Here is an 18063-nt window from a genome sequence, read left to right as displayed (position 1 = left end):
GTAGAGGAGGTGGCTGCGGCCATACGTGGCTTGCCCGGTGGGAAGTCTCCTGGTGTGGATGGCCTGACCTCTGCGTTCTATAAAGAGTATGTGGATATTTTAGCCTCTCGGCTGTTGGAGGTCTATGCAGAAGCCCTGGAGACTGGGTCGCTCCCGACCTCGCTCCGGGAGGCTCTGATAGTGACGATCCTGAAACCTGGAAAGGATCCGACTCGATGCGACTCGTACCGCCGCTTTCCATAATAAATATTGACAACAAAATCCTAGCAAAAATGTTTGCGGTGAGACTACAGCCTCTCCTCCCTAGTTTGGTACTTCCGGATAAGTCGGGTTTTGTCCCGGGAAGGTCTACGGGCCACAATTTGCGCACCTTCTTCGCGGTGGCGGGTACACTAGTAGAGGATGATAATGCAGCAGCTGTTTTCCTGGACGCTGCTAAAGCGTTTGATTCCTTGACATGGGACTACATGTTCGCCCTGCTGGGTCAGATGGGACTTAGCGCGCGCTTTCTCCGCTGGATTAAATTGTTGTATACGTTGCCCACTGCTAGATTGCGCCTCAATGGGAACGTGTCTGCCCCGTTCCCTGTTGCGCGCGGCACGCGCCAGGGATGCCTGCTGTCCCCTCTCCTTTTTGCTGCGGCAATGGAGCCCCTGGTGGCCCGGCTTCGACAGAAATATAACGATAGAGGATTGCAATTCCGGCAACGACCAATTTTGATATCTCTGTACGTAGATGATATTGCATTATATATACGGAATCCTGACCAGAATCTGGATATAATACTAGATGAGATCGTGCGTTTTGGTACATTTTCAGGTATTACTATTAATTGGTCTAAATCTGTGGTGCTACCTTTGACCCCCAAGGTGCCGCGGTATGACTCTCGATACCCTCTGGTGTGGGCGGATGGGCCGGTGCGGTATCTGGGTATACAGCTGAGTTGCGATGTGGAGGAGTTGCGGCTGGCTAACTATGGCGCTGCTCTGGCGTGGCTGGAGGGGAAGGTGGAGACCTGGCGTGCCCTCCCGTTATCATTGATTGGACGTATTGCTATTGCAAAGATGGTGGTTCTACCGAAGTTTTTGTACCTATTTGTGAATCTCCCTCTCCCGAGAAGCTACTTAAGACGTCTGCGCTCAGCACTGATCTGCCTGTTGTGGGCGGGCCGACGCGCGCGCATTTCATGGGAGAGGTTGACGTTCGAGCTAGGTGGGCTCGCTGCGCCGGATATGGAGCTATACTATCTATGCGCTCAGGCACATTTTGCGTATTACTGGCTGAATCCTATCCGTTATCTGCCGCACTTGGCGCCTGAGAGCGACTCTGTGTGGCCAGACGACCTGGCGAGGGCATTTGGACGTGTTCCGTCCCGGGTGCGGGGGATTGACACGGTGGCATGCACGATGCGGGCGTGGGGTATGTTGATGCGGCCGTCCGGGGTCGCGGTCCCGTGCGCTCCTTCTTTGCCGGTCATGGCGATAGCCGATGGACAGTTGTACCGTGACGGTGGAGTACATGGGTTTCTCCGAGATGCTGGCCTGACCGAGATGAGAGATTGGATGGTGGATGGTCGCTTGCTTGATGTATCTGAGATAATGGCTGGTCGCGAGTGCACAGCGCTTCAGCGTATGTATGTGATCCGAGTTCGTTCTTTTTGCGGAACCGCTTGTGGTGTTCGGCTGAGGCCCCGGTGGAGTTCCGTGCGCTTGAGGTCCTTTGCTGTGCGCGGTCGCCTAATAGGCTGGTCACCAAATTATATAACTGTATGCAGGAGCAGAGGAATAATCTCCGGGAGCCGTCTAGGCTCACGTGGGAAGCGGATCTGGGAGAGCCCATCTCGGAGGCTCTGTGGCGTGACTGCTGTGTGCATATGAGAGCGTTGACACCAAATTACAGGCTTAGACTGCTGCACTTTAAATTTTTACACTGACTATATTATACCCCAGTGTGGCTGCATTCGTTGGGGTTGCGTGAAGATGCGCGCTGTGTACGCTGCCGGGAGCCGGAGGCTGGCTTTTTACATTTGGAATGGGAGTGTGCGGATGTATACGCCTTTTGGGTGGCAGTTTTTAATGCAATCTCTGAAATGGTCGAAATAGAAATTCCTCCCGCTCCTAGAACCGCGCTGCTTGGGTGCGTGGAGGATATCCGGGCAACACATAGGCGCTTGGTGGGCCTACTATTGTTGTTAGCCAAGCGTAGAGTGGCTATGTGCTGGGGCGGGACGAGAGTGCCGCGCCGATCTGAATGGTTAAGTGATGCTGCTTTTTGTCATGATCAGCTTATGGTCTTCTGGAGCTTGATGCCTGAAGGGGCTAGACCCAAAGATATTTGGGCCCCGCTGAATAACTTCTTAGCGGCCCAAGACGAGTGAGTGATATAACCAAAGAAGCCCGGACTGAGTTACTGCCCCCTCTGTCTGTTGGCATCTACGCCAGGAAAGGTGAATGGCTGCTGATGTCTGGCTGTATCCCCCACCTGCCTTTTCCGTCTGTATCTGTTGATGTCCCTTCTTCTGCTGTATGTTATTACTAATGCATCACTGCCAGAAAGCTGCCCCGTGGTAATTTGGTACGGATCTTGTCCCCAATTAATGGATGGGGAAATTTAGAAGGACAAACTGGATTGGAATGATCAATGTGTACCTGTCTGATTTCTCCTATACGAAATGTACGCTGATGTTGCGGAGGTTGGCTATTGCTCTTTAGATGTGCGGTTTTGAAGGGACTGTTGCTTTACTTTTTTTTGTATGTTTGATATGATAAAATCAATAAAAAAAAATAATAATAAAAAAAAGGGAAGAAAGAATGCACCCATTACTGGGAGAAAAACAAGACATGGATAAAAAAAATCAAATATATATCAAGGTACACAGGAAAAGACAGGTGGATTACAGAAAGAGAGAAAAAGGGGAGAGAGGATTGAATGGGAGAGTTCATACTAAACCACCAGAGCACACCAAGAGAGACTCAACATTGTTTTTTAAACATTTTGCATGTTTTCTAGGGACCCACAAAGATATTAAACCCATAGATGTTCATCCTATAAAAAGTAACCCGTACCAATTACATGGGCAAGGCTTACCTTGGGTTTTCAATATCCTTCACTGTCTCAGGTAGCTGCAGGTCGAGCGTCTCATGAAGGCAATAAGTTATCAAGCCGCTGGCAACGGCCACGGAGCAGCAGATGACCTGCGGCAGAGGCTTCCATACTTCATCCAGGAGCAGAATAAGGGGAGCCAGAGATCCACCGATGCGGCCAAGTAATGAGCTGAAGCCACAACCATTGTGCCTGGAAGAACATAGTTCAAGAATGGCCTGAAGCCAAGGATATCCATGTCCAGACTGGGGCAGCTTTTGTCATACAGTGTTGTAACAATATTCAAACATGAATGCATCTCACACATCATCAGCTTCCACAACACTATTTTAGATTTTCACATCAATAGTTATTTATACTCTGCAACAGTCATATTGTGCACGTCTTTTGCAAAGAACGCTGGCAAGAAAAGTGGTTGGTTTTGCAAATATATCTCCCAATTTTCCCTGGTCTCCATTTTAAACACTGTATTAACTTTCCGGGTTAAAGTCTTTATACTGCATTTGTTGTATTAAGTTCACCATTTCCACTTTTGTCTCTTTAGCCTAACCCATTACTCCATTTCTCCATTTTCACATGCACACTTTGCTGCACTTGTTGTTTTTTACATTTTGAAACAATTTCCTGTCATCATTTTCCAGATTTATGGTGGCCCAGCGCCATTCCAATGCCACATTAGTGCCATTTTGTTACACTAATGTGACATTGGAAGGGAAAATACGCCACACCATATTTAGAAAGTGGCGCAATGCTTGCCTTGCACCGCTGTTTACTCCCTTGTGCACATTCTGCCTGCGCCAGCCATAATGTATGCAACGGGAGCTACGAGATTACTTTGCGCCACATTTATCAGCATTTTTAAATGCCTGCTAAGTGCAGGGGTTAAAAAGAGACTCCCATTGTGATCAAGGGGCCTCTGGGTGCTTTTCAGGATTAGCGTCACAATTTTTGATGATAGCCCTGCAAAGCGCCGAACTAGCTAAAAAAGTATGACGCTGGTCCCCCTGACTACCACCATAGTGCGCCGGATCTTAAATACGACACGCACATGGTGGCATTATGGGGGCGCTAAGAGGCGCAAGAAAAGTGGTGCTGCACTCGGTGCAATGCCACTTTTTTATAAATCTGCCCCATAGTATAATAACAAGTGCAGTAGTATATACTCTCAAAATAAGTTTATTTCTGGCTAACACTTATTCCTCATTGCTCCAATCTCCAACATGCAGCTGGTATAGTAATGACCTTCCTTTAGGGACCCTCCCACATCCAGTGGAAGCATGAACACCAGCTGAAAATGTCTAGATATATTACTTATTTAGCTGAACAAGGCTCATCCTATACTCTTCCAGTTCGCTGTTTGCAAACTGTTGAGAAAGTATGTCAAATGTTTACATCTGCCCTCGTTGCTTGAGCAGCTCTTCATTCAGCTTTATTAAAAGATTGCCTAGATACTATTAATGGTATACAAAGAACAGAGAAACAAAAACTTGTACCGACCTAGTTGGTGATAAACAGTAATACACATTAAAATCTGTACTCATACATTTCAAAGTATTTTATTAGAGTTGCTCATCTCAACCACAATCTCTTATATACATCATAATCATCCCTGTCCAATGAAATTAATTTTCCCAATGTGGTGGTTTGTTTATGGAAAAGAAAACAAAGTGCTGCCTGGTGTGCCATGCTGCCATGATGTGGCCATTGTGCTAAAAGTGCTCCTGCTGTGTCGGCAGCACTTTCTGCAAGACATTCCTACTCACTCTAAAGGGAAGCCCATTTCTGGTTGTACATTACTGCCAGCTAGTGATCGAGATATCATAGGCAGAGCCTATCTTCTATCCCAACCACTTGCAAGCCGTGAAACAGGTCCCTTTAAACATCTTGGGAAAATTAAATCCACAAACCTCTGCTTCGAATAGAGGAACAAGGGAGGAAATGACATGAGGCGCAAACCCCTTTCACCAAAATGTTTTATTCTTTCATTGAAGATGTCTTCTCTTAAACATGCTACAGGTTTCCCCTCAGTCATGACTGTTTTGAATTGTTCCTCCATTATGGGGCTCATTGCTTGGTCACTTTAATCCTGACTTGGCTTGTAACAAGAGCTATCAGTGCACTAGGGATTGTGAGATCCGTGTTAATTTTTCAAATCTGTGCTATGCCAGCAAGAAAATCCACCTGTTTGAACGCTTATGGACTCCCCAGGAGAAACTGAAACCAGAATTACCAATCACCGCTGTTGTCTACAACAACTCCTGGAAACTCTCCACTTTAGAATTCCACTTCCACTTCTCTTTTAAACTCCTTATGCCTATACAACCAATGCATAAAATGCTGTTTTCAAACTTTTATGTATAACTCACAGTGAGAGCCTCTAGTATGAATGCCAGATTATAAATACAGTTATTCACTGTTCTGATGTGGTAACAGCAAAAACAAAAAAGTTGCTTCCCATTGTTGTTGCAGTATAAAGAAAACCCAGGCTTTGCTAACTTGGCTCTCAGAGAGCTTATCAGTGAGGTCCTGGCTCTCAGCTTTGATGGCAGAAAGTACAGTTTTGGGCTGAGAGGTGGAGATAAGGCATAGAGGATGATGAGGATTAGAGGCAGGATACCTGGGGGTCTATTAAAGCAAAGTGGTGCTGTACACAGTGCAATGCCACTTTTCTTGCGTCCCTTAGCGCCTCCCTGACACCACCATGCATGCATTGCACCACTTGTAAATATAGCACCACGATTTTGACTCATTGGGCCACATTAGCATAAAAAAGACGCTAATGTGGCGCCAGGAGGTTCTAGGGGCTCTTCAATGTACCCCTGGTGTTTTGTTTTTTTACATATTTAGCAGAAGTGGTTCGAAGAGAGGGTAGTGGTTTGAGTATTTTTATCTCTTTTAGTCTGTGGGGCATATGAAGTAGGTAAGTAGCCAAAGACCCTGTAGTTTTTAAATATTTGGGTATGTGGAGATTTGACAGTGGGCATCAGTTTTTTTTCTTAATTTGGATGAGGTTGGGGATACTGTAGGGAGTGGGGTTGAGTGGCAAGATACTGAGGGCCAGATTTATATGTTGGCAGGAAGGAAAATCCATCGAAAAAGAGGTCCCACCAGGCCAACATAGTGGTCTGCCGCCCAATCTATATGTGGAAGAACCCTCAGTATGTCCACAGTGGAAATTACTTTGCTTCTGGTGTGGCCAAACATTTTTGAAAGGCCCTGGGGTGGAAGGGCCATTGCGGAAATAGCTTCATGTCTGCCCACCCAATTCAATTGATCAGACGTGTAGCCATTTTCTTACTGCCTTTCAATGTCAGGCAAAGCCTAGTGGTAAGGGACAGTAAAATAGTAATAATGCCCCCTCCCATTGGAGAAGACTCCTACGGCAGGGGGACCATTACTTTTTTTCTTTACAAAAAGAAAATGCTTGTTCAGGATTTTCATTTTGTAAAGAAATAGAATACACATAGAATACACAGTGGTACAGGGCTGCACCTTGCTGATGCCGCAGTGTGGCATTCATGTCAGTGACTGGAACCACTTGGATGGTGGTTCCTGGCTTTGCTTTCATAAATTATCATCTGGTTGGTGGCCACTTGTATGTTAGGTGGGTGGAGCCTTTATCATGGGGAAGGAGTAACTTACTCCATCCCCACGGCAGAACAGCAGGCCATCCTGATAAAATAAGGGCCTAAGAACCTTGCTATTGGTTAATCTTGAAAGGTGGGTAATGCAGAAGTTGGTATGGGAGGTTGGCAGGTTGCCATGTACCATTGTTGACATTTGGGTGGGAAAGAGAAGTGATATCAAGAAAAGGGGGCAGTGATGGTAGGTGGCCATACACTAGGCTTAATGCAGGTAAAGGGGCAATGGGACCACGGTATGCATTGCACTCCATGCCTCCTCTGCTCCCACACAGCTGATGACAGCAGTGGGAGATGAAATAGAAGAACCATATATTGCATAGAAGGGGATGTTTCTCACCTCAGGGATCAGATTGACATTGATATTCAGAGTTTCTCTCTGGTTGTGAGTTTGATGTCACTCAGAACCCTTTGCTGAAATAAACCCTGTTATTCAGTTACCCTCCTATAATTTTTATGTTTATCTTCCCCTGGGCTCCAACCAAGCATTTGCTAAGCAAGTTGAAGATCTTTTTGTGCTAAAGAAAAAGGAACACTCTAAAAACATCTTTCTTTGGGACTACAACATCCAATTAAATATTTTGAACTATCTACTCACTACAAGCCATGTGCATGGATTGACCTAATTCATTCACTTTCCTAACCCACTCAAATGAAAAGTAATTCTATTGATTGAATATTCTCTAACCCAAAAGCCATCTTACATAATGGCCCTTGATTGGTCTCACCATCTTACTATCTCACTAACTAAAACTAATAGGAAAGAGACTATACCACCAAAACTCTTAGAAGCTGGAGAAAAAAATTCAACGTATACCCCTCCAACCACTTTCAAAAGAGTTCAAAAACATTTTCTCAGCTCACAATATCCTGATTAATGTAGACTAGACTCAACAGCGATTCCATTGAATCTAAGAAAGATTTTTTAAACAATGTAGTAGAATTACATTTTAAAAATCTGTATGGTAGAAACCCTGTGCACCTTGGTAAACTAAACATTCCAATCTCAGCAAAAAAATGTCAGGAAATCGGAAAAAGATATGATAGAGAGATAAAGCAGAAGACGCTCTTGTACCCTGCAAAGAACAAAGGAAAAATCACAGAAATGTCATATATGCAAAAAGAGCACCTACTTCAGGACAAATCTAAATGAAGCTAAAAACCACCCCAAAACACTGAATGAAACACTGTCCTAACCCTATGCAGCAAACATTCTCAACTTTTACACCAGTGCACACAACATTGCTTATTTCTTTATCCAAAAAATAATCATAATATAGGGAAAACTCATCAAAAATCTAATAAATCATTTACCTCTATCATTCATGAAGAAATCATTGCATCCTGGTCGTCCCCTATCAAACTTGAATTACAAGAATTCATACAGATCATACCCTCCATTGCCCCTTTGTTTTTTGCTAATTACCCAATCCCTATTTCTCTGTTGAAAACTGATAACTCTTTTCTAATACTCAGAATTATAAATCCTTCCCTCGAAGAAGAGGTCTTCCCTTCAGCACTGAAAAAGTCACAAATCACTCCATACATCAAGACTATCAAACTTAAATCCAAATGATCTTCAAACCTAAGACCAGTTTCAAAACTACATTTCTTTAGCAAACTCATGCAAAAGCTATAGTCACCCAACTACTTAATCTCAATCTTCAAGACTCCTGCCAGTCTGGCTTCTATTCCAAATATATTACAGAAATAGATGATGCCCCCACAACTACCAGACAAAGCCACAATGCCTAATATTTAGGTATTCTCAGTTTTTCAGGAAGGATTAACACCCTGCATCAACAATGACTTCTTTACATCCTGAGAGATGGGAGTAAACAATATTGTTATAAACTGATCCAAAACTGTTTTAAGCTATTCCGCTCTTCAAAGGCCTAATTTCTCACATCAGTTTCTTTTGATGCAGATATATATCCTATAAGAGTTGATGTTCTACAAGGCTCCCTCCCCTCACTCTACCAATGGAACCTATAAATGGAAGCTGTTATCACAATATTGTGACACAGTTCCATACACCTACACTGATGTAGTATGGTTCACCCTTGTCTCTCAGATCTCAACAACTCAATAAACCTTTTCAGAGACAATAGCCAAAAGGATGCACTCATTGTCTAAAACTGCATATACTGTATATGCCTATTCTTGAATTGCTTTCCAACTCCAGTGCAGATAGGGTTCACCTCATTACAGCCTCTTGACATTTTTCCCGGTCTGGTCTCACATGTAAAATCCCTCATCTTCGTCATAATCAAGAATCTAAACCTAAATGACTGCATTGCCAAGCTAACAAAATTGGCCTCCTAAGGACTACTTCCAGTCAGAATATAAAGCCATCAACCCTCACTCAGACTCCAGGAGCATACTCAGTCACGTTTTCTCACCCAATTAGAATTAAAATGCAGTGTTTGGAGGACTAGCTATGCTGCTGCCAGACTCCATTCAGACACCAGCAAGCAGTGGTTAAGCCAATAAGCCTGGCCAGCATTTTTATGTTCAGTCTTTGTTAACACTGAATAAATAGAAGTAACATAGTTGGTTTCTTTTCTGTGATGTTCTCTTGTAATATTCATTAGAAGGAATATACACTGATATAATATCTGAAAAGTATTAGAAAGAAATAGGGAGTTTTTTTTTAAGGTGAATCAAAAAAGTTTCTGGTTAGATATGACAGCAATATTCATTAAGTGAAAGGTGTACTTCTCAAGATTTTTTTGGATGCTGCAAGTGGAATAATTAATCTATGTTAAGTATTGTGATAGATAGGCAGTTTTTGGAAATATCAGAAAAATACCAGAGCCCCCCTCTGGAGAGAGCAAGGTGAACCAGAGATAGCACTCTATGCTTTTTACCTGGATTTTTGGGACTGCCGGCACTCTTAGAGAGTGCATCCTTTTCTACTATTTGTGTAGAACAGTGGTTTATCTACTCTACTTTTGACTACTTGGACTTTAACTTAATCATTAGAATCGGCCGATGCTTGCTGAATCAGTTTTGGATTCCAAGAACTCCCACTGAGGTATTTTTTGGAATCTGGGGACCGTGGCATCAAGCAATTTCAATGATCTGAATTGCAAAACAGAATACAGAATTACTGAAATAAGCATTCATCAAACAAATACACGCGATGAAATATATTATTTAATTAACAAACAAACATTTTAAAAATCCTAAATTGTAATTTTATTGAGAAGGATGGATCTTTTCTAAATTCAGAATGCCACCTGTTGTCCTGTTTGATGTACTTGCAGTCCTCCTACGAATCAATCACAACTTAATTTTTACCCAGCAATTTCAACTTTCTTCATATTTACAGAACTTTTTTTGTATTTTTCAGTTTTAAATCTTACTCCTTTATTAATATACATTTTATGAATCTGTTAATTTTATTTATTTTCTAAGCAGTCGCGGGCCACCTGAATAAAAGCTCTGGGCCTCCGTGGGCTCCAGGGCCACAGGTACCTATAGTGTGGAAAAATATTGCTGAGATGATCCTTTTTATTATAATGGTTTAGTATCATGTATACGTTTAGAATTGGCTGCATATTTGTCTATGCTCATTTCTTTGTGTGTGAATCTGTGATTTCTGTGTGTGAACAATGGTCTATGCACTTATATGACTTTATAAAGGCATGCGTGTGGTACATGGCAGGGTGTGGGAATAAGTAGGCATGTGTGAGGCTGCATGTCAATGGTTATTGTTTATTTGATAGTGACAGCAAGTTTATGCACCTGTAATAATGGAAACTTGATACATAGCAGTCCCTTCATTTTAACATATTAATTAAAACCTATATAGAATTCGAAGTACAGCATTCAGTTGATTACTTTCTGCAAAATAGGTGTAGGCATGACCAATGACATTGTAAAATTAGTGACACAGCATTACTAGCATGACTTATTTTTTCACGCTAATTGAAGGAATGAATACTATACAAAACTGATGGAAATACATTTTGACTCAGATTTGCAAACATTTTGTTTTGGGACTCTATTACTTTTTAACACAACCCAACACAAAGTATTCTGCTAGGATTTACAAACCAACACAAGTCATGATTTGTCTACAAAGAACTATAGACTGTGAATTGTGTCAAATTCCTGTCCCTCCTGACACAGTATAATGAGAAGAAATGTTTTCATTTCCCCATGGTTTTTCCTCTTTGCATGTGTGTAAGTGCCTTGAAGCATAGTTTTTGTGCAGGAAGGGATGCCTTCCTGCACGGCAACTATGTTGAGTACAGCGAAGACTACACTTACACTATGGCACAAAGGAGCTACTGGAGTCTTTTCATCCAGGATTTTGGCTTTGAGTGTCTGTAAGAACCTGCCTGCCGAGAAGTTATACAAATGTCCTTTGGAATATGGCTAGCAAAATCTTCCTGGTCATTCATGGGGAATATGTGAAATCTTTAGCTGAGACAATCAAAGTCACAGGTTTTTGGGGAATATGCATGTGTTCTATATGGATGTATCATTTGCTGGTTCAAGGCACTCTGGTAAAAAAAAGCTGGCTTTACATTGGAATGCTTCAAACACATCAATGTGATGGCCCAAAGTTTTGGGTTTGCTATGTGTGGCTTGTCATTTCCACCAGGAAAACTGCATGTTTGAACAATACTCTTGGTGTCTTGGCAGACCTCAGTTTGTACCACAGGAAGCATAGCCATTTTGCCACTCCAGGAGTAATTTCATCTTACGCTTTTGAGTGAATTTACCACATTTAGCCATTTGAAAAATCTTATTGTAAAGATACTCAAAAGTGTAGATTTAGGGCCTGATTAAGAGTTTGCTGGTCTTACCTGCATGCAGCCACTGCTGTGGTACCAAGAACTCTTGAGTGTCACAGCTGGCCGAATAAGTGTAAAATGTACTCATATGCATGACACATGTGAAAAAAATACCTTGTATGAGTACCTTTCGATTGCTGGAGTCCGGACCACAAGTGCCCAGCCCAGTCAATGGGCGAAAAGTGCGAAATAAGCTTATCTGGATTTCGGCCCTCATGGGGTCGTTTTCTCTGGGGTCAAGTTGCTGTTGTGACGGGATTCCCTGGATGAAGGGGTCTACATTGGAGATTGAGGGGAAAAGAAGGAAATGGGTGAGGGGGCACCCCAATTCCTTTGATTCTGCTGTCTTGAAGCAGGTGGTCTCCCTGTCAGAGTCTGATCGACGCAAAGGCACTTTGCAAGTCGGAGGGAACCTTGTCGTACCACCCTCTGATAGTTGCGTTTCCCCACGGCACCGTCGAGGGGGTCAGCGAATGGCTGGCAGAGTTGGCGGGACTCCAGCGGTCTCTCATTCAGCAACCCACCAACATCATAATGCAGCAGGAGGACTGCCAACTAAGTGGACAGGGAATCTAAAGCCGTTTTGACCTTTCCGCCAAACCCGTAATCAGGCCCTTACTTGTCTCCCTCCCCTGAAAAAGGGGGTGGAGCCACATGTTTGAGTGTTTCTACTGCCAGAAAAGAAACAGTAGTGAGTCCAGCACCACAAATGACCAACCACTGATACTGCAACGCACTTCCATAGAACATTATGAATGTAGAGACTTCAAATAAAACCACATAGGAAATGATAATTTTAATTATTTTATTTTAAATATAAACAAATGTAATGCAATGCTAAATGTATCTAAAATAAATATATGTATTGTTTGAGAAGATTTTTTTTTTTTAATTGAATTTATAAATGAATGCTGCTAATACTTTGCAATAAAATATAATTACATTTATTTTGACAAGTTCTACACATCGCTGTTAAGGATGTATAAAAATAACTATTAATGCATAATAGAAAACATATTATTTTATTAGGTGGGATTTTTGTTCTAATTTAAAGTTCAGAAGAATTCATTTAATTATTTAATATATTTAAATTAATTAAAGATTTTATTCAAAATGAAGTTAATAGTGCTGCAACATTTTTGTTCTTTATTTATAATATTAATAAAAATGCACAAATATTAAATATAGACAATTAATTTGCATTCATGATAACCATAAAATATGTGTACTAATTTGTTATCTATTTCAAAAAAGTTTATATTTCTCCATCCTCTTCATCGTAGGGAGATCTCCCCACTGACTGTGGAGTCTGAAAAGTACATAAAGTATAGGCAGGGCCACTGGAATTATGCGATTGTGCAGCCGCAGTGATTGTCGCATAGTTAGAGATTTGCAGCATTTGCCACATAATCCATCATATGCCACATAATCTGCAGATTTAAAAAAAATATATGTTTCTAGCTCAAACGTGTTGTTGATTGGTGAAAGGGCCTGTGCAAAGCTGGACTGGTTACCTTTCTTTTCCTTGTTGTTATAGTTGGGCATTAAGTTGGTGCAAATGAGGTGCAACCAAGGCCCAGACAGTGTTAGCAAGTTTTAAAATGACCAAATAATGAAGTAAAACAATACCAAAATGTGCTGCATTTTGCCGCATAGTTTGTTTTTTCTTGCAGCACAATTTTCTCAACGCTGCCGCATAATTTGGCCCTCTTCGGATGCATAATTCTAGTGGCCCTGAGTATGGGGAAAAGTAACCTATCCTATCCCAATTATGTTCTATCAGAGGGTGTTGCAGTACCAGTGATTGGTTATGTGTTTTTCTAGACCTACTTCATCTCTGAACTGGAATAGTTTACTACTGTTTTGGAATCACTTTTGTAATATAGTCAATTCAGAAGTGCAGTTTGTGAATATAATTGGGCCTACTTTTTTGTGGGTGGGTGAATTTCCCTTCATGAAGCTCTCCTTACTCTTCCTGCCTCACTCTCATTGTGTTGTAAGTCTGGCTTTCATTCCAGCCACGCCCCCTGGTCCCTCCCAAACGTACTACTAAATGATAAACTTACATTTGTGAAGATTCCCTAATAGAAAAGCAGGAGAGGTGGAGGTGGAGATTTATACTGGTTGGTTTGTGACTAGCATTCTGTAGAACTATTGTACTACCAAATGCTGCTTGGGATTAGCCCCCTTTGAGTTTACTCTTTTATCCTTTGGCCTCACATCAGCCCCTGGGGTGTTTACGATGATGATGGCGGTTATGATCTTCACAGGTCAGGGATACATGAATTCCCATACCTCAATGACTGGCTGCCAAATGAGGGCTCATCACAGTGACAGATGACACATCTCACTTTTATATAATCTCTAGGGGTTTTCAATCAATGAGTCAGAATCCCACCTGCAGCCCATGCCGATGACTCCTTTCATAGGGGCAATCACTTGTGCCACTCCATTCACACTGCCATCATCAATTATGTTATTTCAGATGTTGCTGTGATGTTATCAATGATGTCATAATATATGTCATATGTGATGCAATGTGTGAGGCCATAAGATGTTTTTTAGTTTAAAATGTTATTTTGCAATTGCCATTTTTCCCTAATTATAAAAGCCCTTCAACCTTTCTGGTTTTAGTGACTTTTCAAGTGGTTTGAAATACCTAGCTATAACTTTCACTTTAAACTTTGCTCTTTTCAGTTCAATTCTAAATTGTTTTTTAATATATCAGTGTCAGTATATAAAAGGCAGTCCTATTGGTTCTGTCAAGTGGTCATTGCAGTGTCTGTGAAAAAGTATTTAAATAAAGCATTTGTAATAAAAACTACATTGCACAGATACTAAAGTCACATGATGCAGCCATATGGCCATCCACAATGGATATCTGCATTTGCAAGCTGGAGAGCAAAAGCACCAGCCCTGGCAATTCTTAAAAATATTACCAATTTCACCTGGGGTCGGATTCTATAGATCCAAGAATTTTTCTTTAAGTATTTCTGGGTGTCGGGGGGGGGGGTCAGGGGCGGCTGCACTCCCTACAGCCCATCACAATACTTTAAAAATATGCTGGTAGTGACCGTGCCCAGATTGGAGCACCACCATACAGCAAAATCTATGTAAAAAAGCCCATGAAGGTCATTAAGGAGCATCTTTTCCAGAAGCATTCAGTACACCCATAGATATTTCTTATTGGAGGCCACAGGGAGAGGGCCAAGGCCCCCACAGCCCTGCCAGCTCACGTCAAGTAGCTCTATTTAGTGGGGCTGTGCAGGTGGTGGGCACATTTTTTTTAATCACAGGGGTTCCCAGTCTCATTCAGAATCCTTCACAACATTTTTAGAAATTTAGGTCACAGGGGAAGACCCAAGGCCCAGCGGCCCTTGTCAGCTCCTCAGCGGGGAACCCATCCTGGGTGCTGACATAAGCAGGTTCTTTTACTTTGCTCTCTTCTAGAGGGCACAGCTTTTATCCTACTCCCAGCGGCAAGAACAAAGCTGTGTTTCCTGCCCAGGAGACACAGGCAGGGAATTTGACTTATATTCCCAGCCCGACCTTTATCGGGTACAAAACAAGAGTGTCCTGGAGTAAGGGTCCCTGGGACACTGTCTCTCTTTGGCCCATAGGATATGGGGCAGCCACGGCCATTCTATGGTTTAAAGAGGAGGGCCCAATGCCCCCCCCTCTCTGCCCAGGAAACCACAGGCAGCAAATTGGACTTATATACCAGCCAGCCCTCTCCTTGAAAATGACAGTGTCTCAATTTGTCCCTTGGGGCATGGTTTCCAGAAGGCCACCATTCTATGGCTTGAAGAGAAAAGCCCAATTGCCCCTGTCCACAAAAGCAAAGGCTCTGGGAATGGGATCCCTGAGGCCCTACAGAGAATTAGAATGGAGGGGCATACATTCCCTTCCCATAATAGTGAAAGTGGACCTGGGGATGGGGATCCTGGGGCATTAAAATAACTTAGGAATGGGCTGCACACCCCTCCCAAAAGTCATATATGCTCCAACCCTTCCACAGGTCCTGGCCCGTACCTTATTGTTAATAGTTGGAAAAAAAAGAAAAAGTTTGTTTTTGTCCCCCATCACGCTCAGAGGGGCAGGGTGCCCCTACCCTGCCCCCTATATGTTGTTTTACTCTTTTTGCAGGACGAGGACCACTGAAATTTGCCAGTTCTAGTTCTGTGAGCTAACTATAACTTCCATCCCACCATGCACTGCTTCCGACCTCACACATAACATCACTCTTCACATTTTAAATGATATCTTTGATGACACCACTAATGATATCTCTAAAGACATCAGTGATGACATCATCCAGGCTATTGCTCTTCAAATTACTGTGTAATGTGTTTTAGAAAACAAATCAAGTAGTAAAGGGCCCACAGGTAAGATTTAACTGTATGTTCATGTTGTACAATTTGTGTAGTCCTGAGTACTAGTCTAGTTCAGTATGACAAAAGTTACATAGTTCACAGTTTAACTAATAGCAACATTTTAAGTCCAAACACTACTTCATTTAAACTGACCACAACTAGTGTGAGTTGCAGATGTGTGCTCCCAATAGGTTGAGGCTTAAGTGCCTGTTGCCAAAATATGTGAGAAAAACCAAAGCTAAGGTTACAATACCAGTAAATTTCTGTGCACATGCTGACTTTAAAGAGTTGTAATGTAGTGCTGTCAACATTTTCTATATACACTGTTGATTTATAAGGCATAGTAAGTGTAATGTATAAAGTATGGGTGATTTATGTAAAAATGGTTCAAGCCGCAGTATGAATATAAGCCTTGGTCTAATGGAGTAAATCATTTTGCTCAATAGGCGATTATTTATAAAGTAGTTTAACAAGCATGCCTAATCAGTGGATAATGCATAGCTATGGAGCCCTTGACTTAATATTAAATGTCAGATTAGATATTTAACAGGTACATGTAATAAAGGTAAATAATGACCAAACATTCTTTTGAATGGCATTCAAGGTTTAATAAATTGCTGAAGGCATTAATGCTCACATAACAATTTGGTTTATTATGCACCTGAATACTTCCAAAAACTGTCAATTGTATCTCCTATATGTGTGTGATTTCACAGATAAGCTTCGTATCCTGCATGTTGCCAAAGGTTATGGCCATCACCACTACAGAGGTGATAGAAAGTTGGGTCTAGGTGTAGCATATTGAAGTAATGCACAGCAATCTGTCACGTTCATTGAGTAACAACATCATTGATATAATTCAAAATGTCATCATTAATGTCATTTAATATTTTATGAGTGATGTAATAAGAAATTTATGGCAAGGCAGAAGTTCTAGTTAGCTCATCAAATATAACTGGCAAAATGCAGTATTTTTAATGTTTGTAACTCTTTTCAACATTAACTATCATCTTTTTTTCACTGACTTTCTATTTTTTAAATGTAAGTTAAGATCTAACCATCGTACCCAACTATAATGTCACCTGAGTAAACAGGGTCCTTGAGGTGGTGGCAGTCGATAACTGGTGTCTGACATATGCCACAGACCAGCATCTTAAACATACAAGAGAACAGACTCTGTGCAGGAGAAGTCTGGGAAATATTGGCACACAAGTGCTTCCTTGAAAATGCAATTATTATTTTTCTTCTTATAGTAAGATGGTCCCTGTAAGACTTCAGTGGACCCATAATCACCTGTATGCAAATGTCCTGCATAAATGTAGAAACAGACAAAAACTGGTAGTATCAGCGGTAGATACAGAAAACATACTGATATCCACTTTAACAACAGAGGAGCTGGGGAAGGTAGAGACCACTAGGTTTGTGAATTGCAGGTTGTAGTTCAGGAAGTAGTTCTACTATAGTAATTCTTAACTACTTCACATTCTAAAAAATGCAGTGTGAGAATCAGCCCTGCCATGTAGAGAAATCCATCCCGTTCAATATAAAATGCTATAAAAGATTGGATTTTTCCATTTCATTACCTTGGTTTAACCTCTTAGTTGCTTCTTTGGAAACAGCCAACATGGCTGTGATTTTGCTATGCATCATAATAATAATTATGAATATCTGAAAGCAATGTTTATGCATACCTGATGACAGTGGGGAAGAGCTCAGCACTAAACAGGATGAGGATTGTTAAGGTGGCTCCTGAGAATCCTTTCCCCAAAACTGCAATTGTGGTTCTCAGCACCCCGAAAGCTGGATTTAAATAAGAGCAGGAAAGCGAGGAGGAAATAGTTATACATGTGGATTTAATTACAGTTAAACATCTGAGTGAAGAGCTTAAATAATTTGTGCTTAAGTTAAGCGGGGTCCTGTGGAAATATAATTGTAAGGGACAACAAAACATCATTTATTGTAGGTCAACCATCAAATAATTAATTTTATGTGTTAAAACTCACCAGACAAAATAATCTTTTTTCTATATAATATTTTTTAGAAGGGATCATAGATTTGAATGCAATTCTTCAGTACATAATAAACAAATTAATCAAACAATGTTATGACGAAATGAGGACACTACACTGAAGAAGCATA

General features: G+C 41.6%; 1 protein-coding gene across 1 annotated transcript in view; it reads right to left on the bottom strand.

The window, feature by feature from the left end:
- Positions 1–18063, bottom strand: part of LOC138296884 (solute carrier family 22 member 7-like) — a 363385-nt gene that overhangs the window by 23908 nt on the left and 321414 nt on the right. Inside the window, exons 9-10 of the mRNA XM_069236377.1 lie at positions 17616–17724; positions 3088–3294 (exon numbers count right to left, since the gene is read on the bottom strand). Coding sequence (XP_069092478.1) covers positions 3088–3294; positions 17616–17724 — 316 coding nt within the window. The remainder of the gene's footprint in view (positions 1–3087; positions 3295–17615; positions 17725–18063) is intronic.

The sequence above is a fragment of the Pleurodeles waltl genome, chromosome 5 (assembly GCF_031143425.1).
Source record: "Pleurodeles waltl isolate 20211129_DDA chromosome 5, aPleWal1.hap1.20221129, whole genome shotgun sequence".
Lineage (NCBI taxonomy): Eukaryota > Metazoa > Chordata > Amphibia > Caudata > Salamandridae > Pleurodeles > Pleurodeles waltl.
Note: the sequence above shows the minus strand (reverse complement) of the source record. Positions and strands in the feature narration are given on the sequence as shown.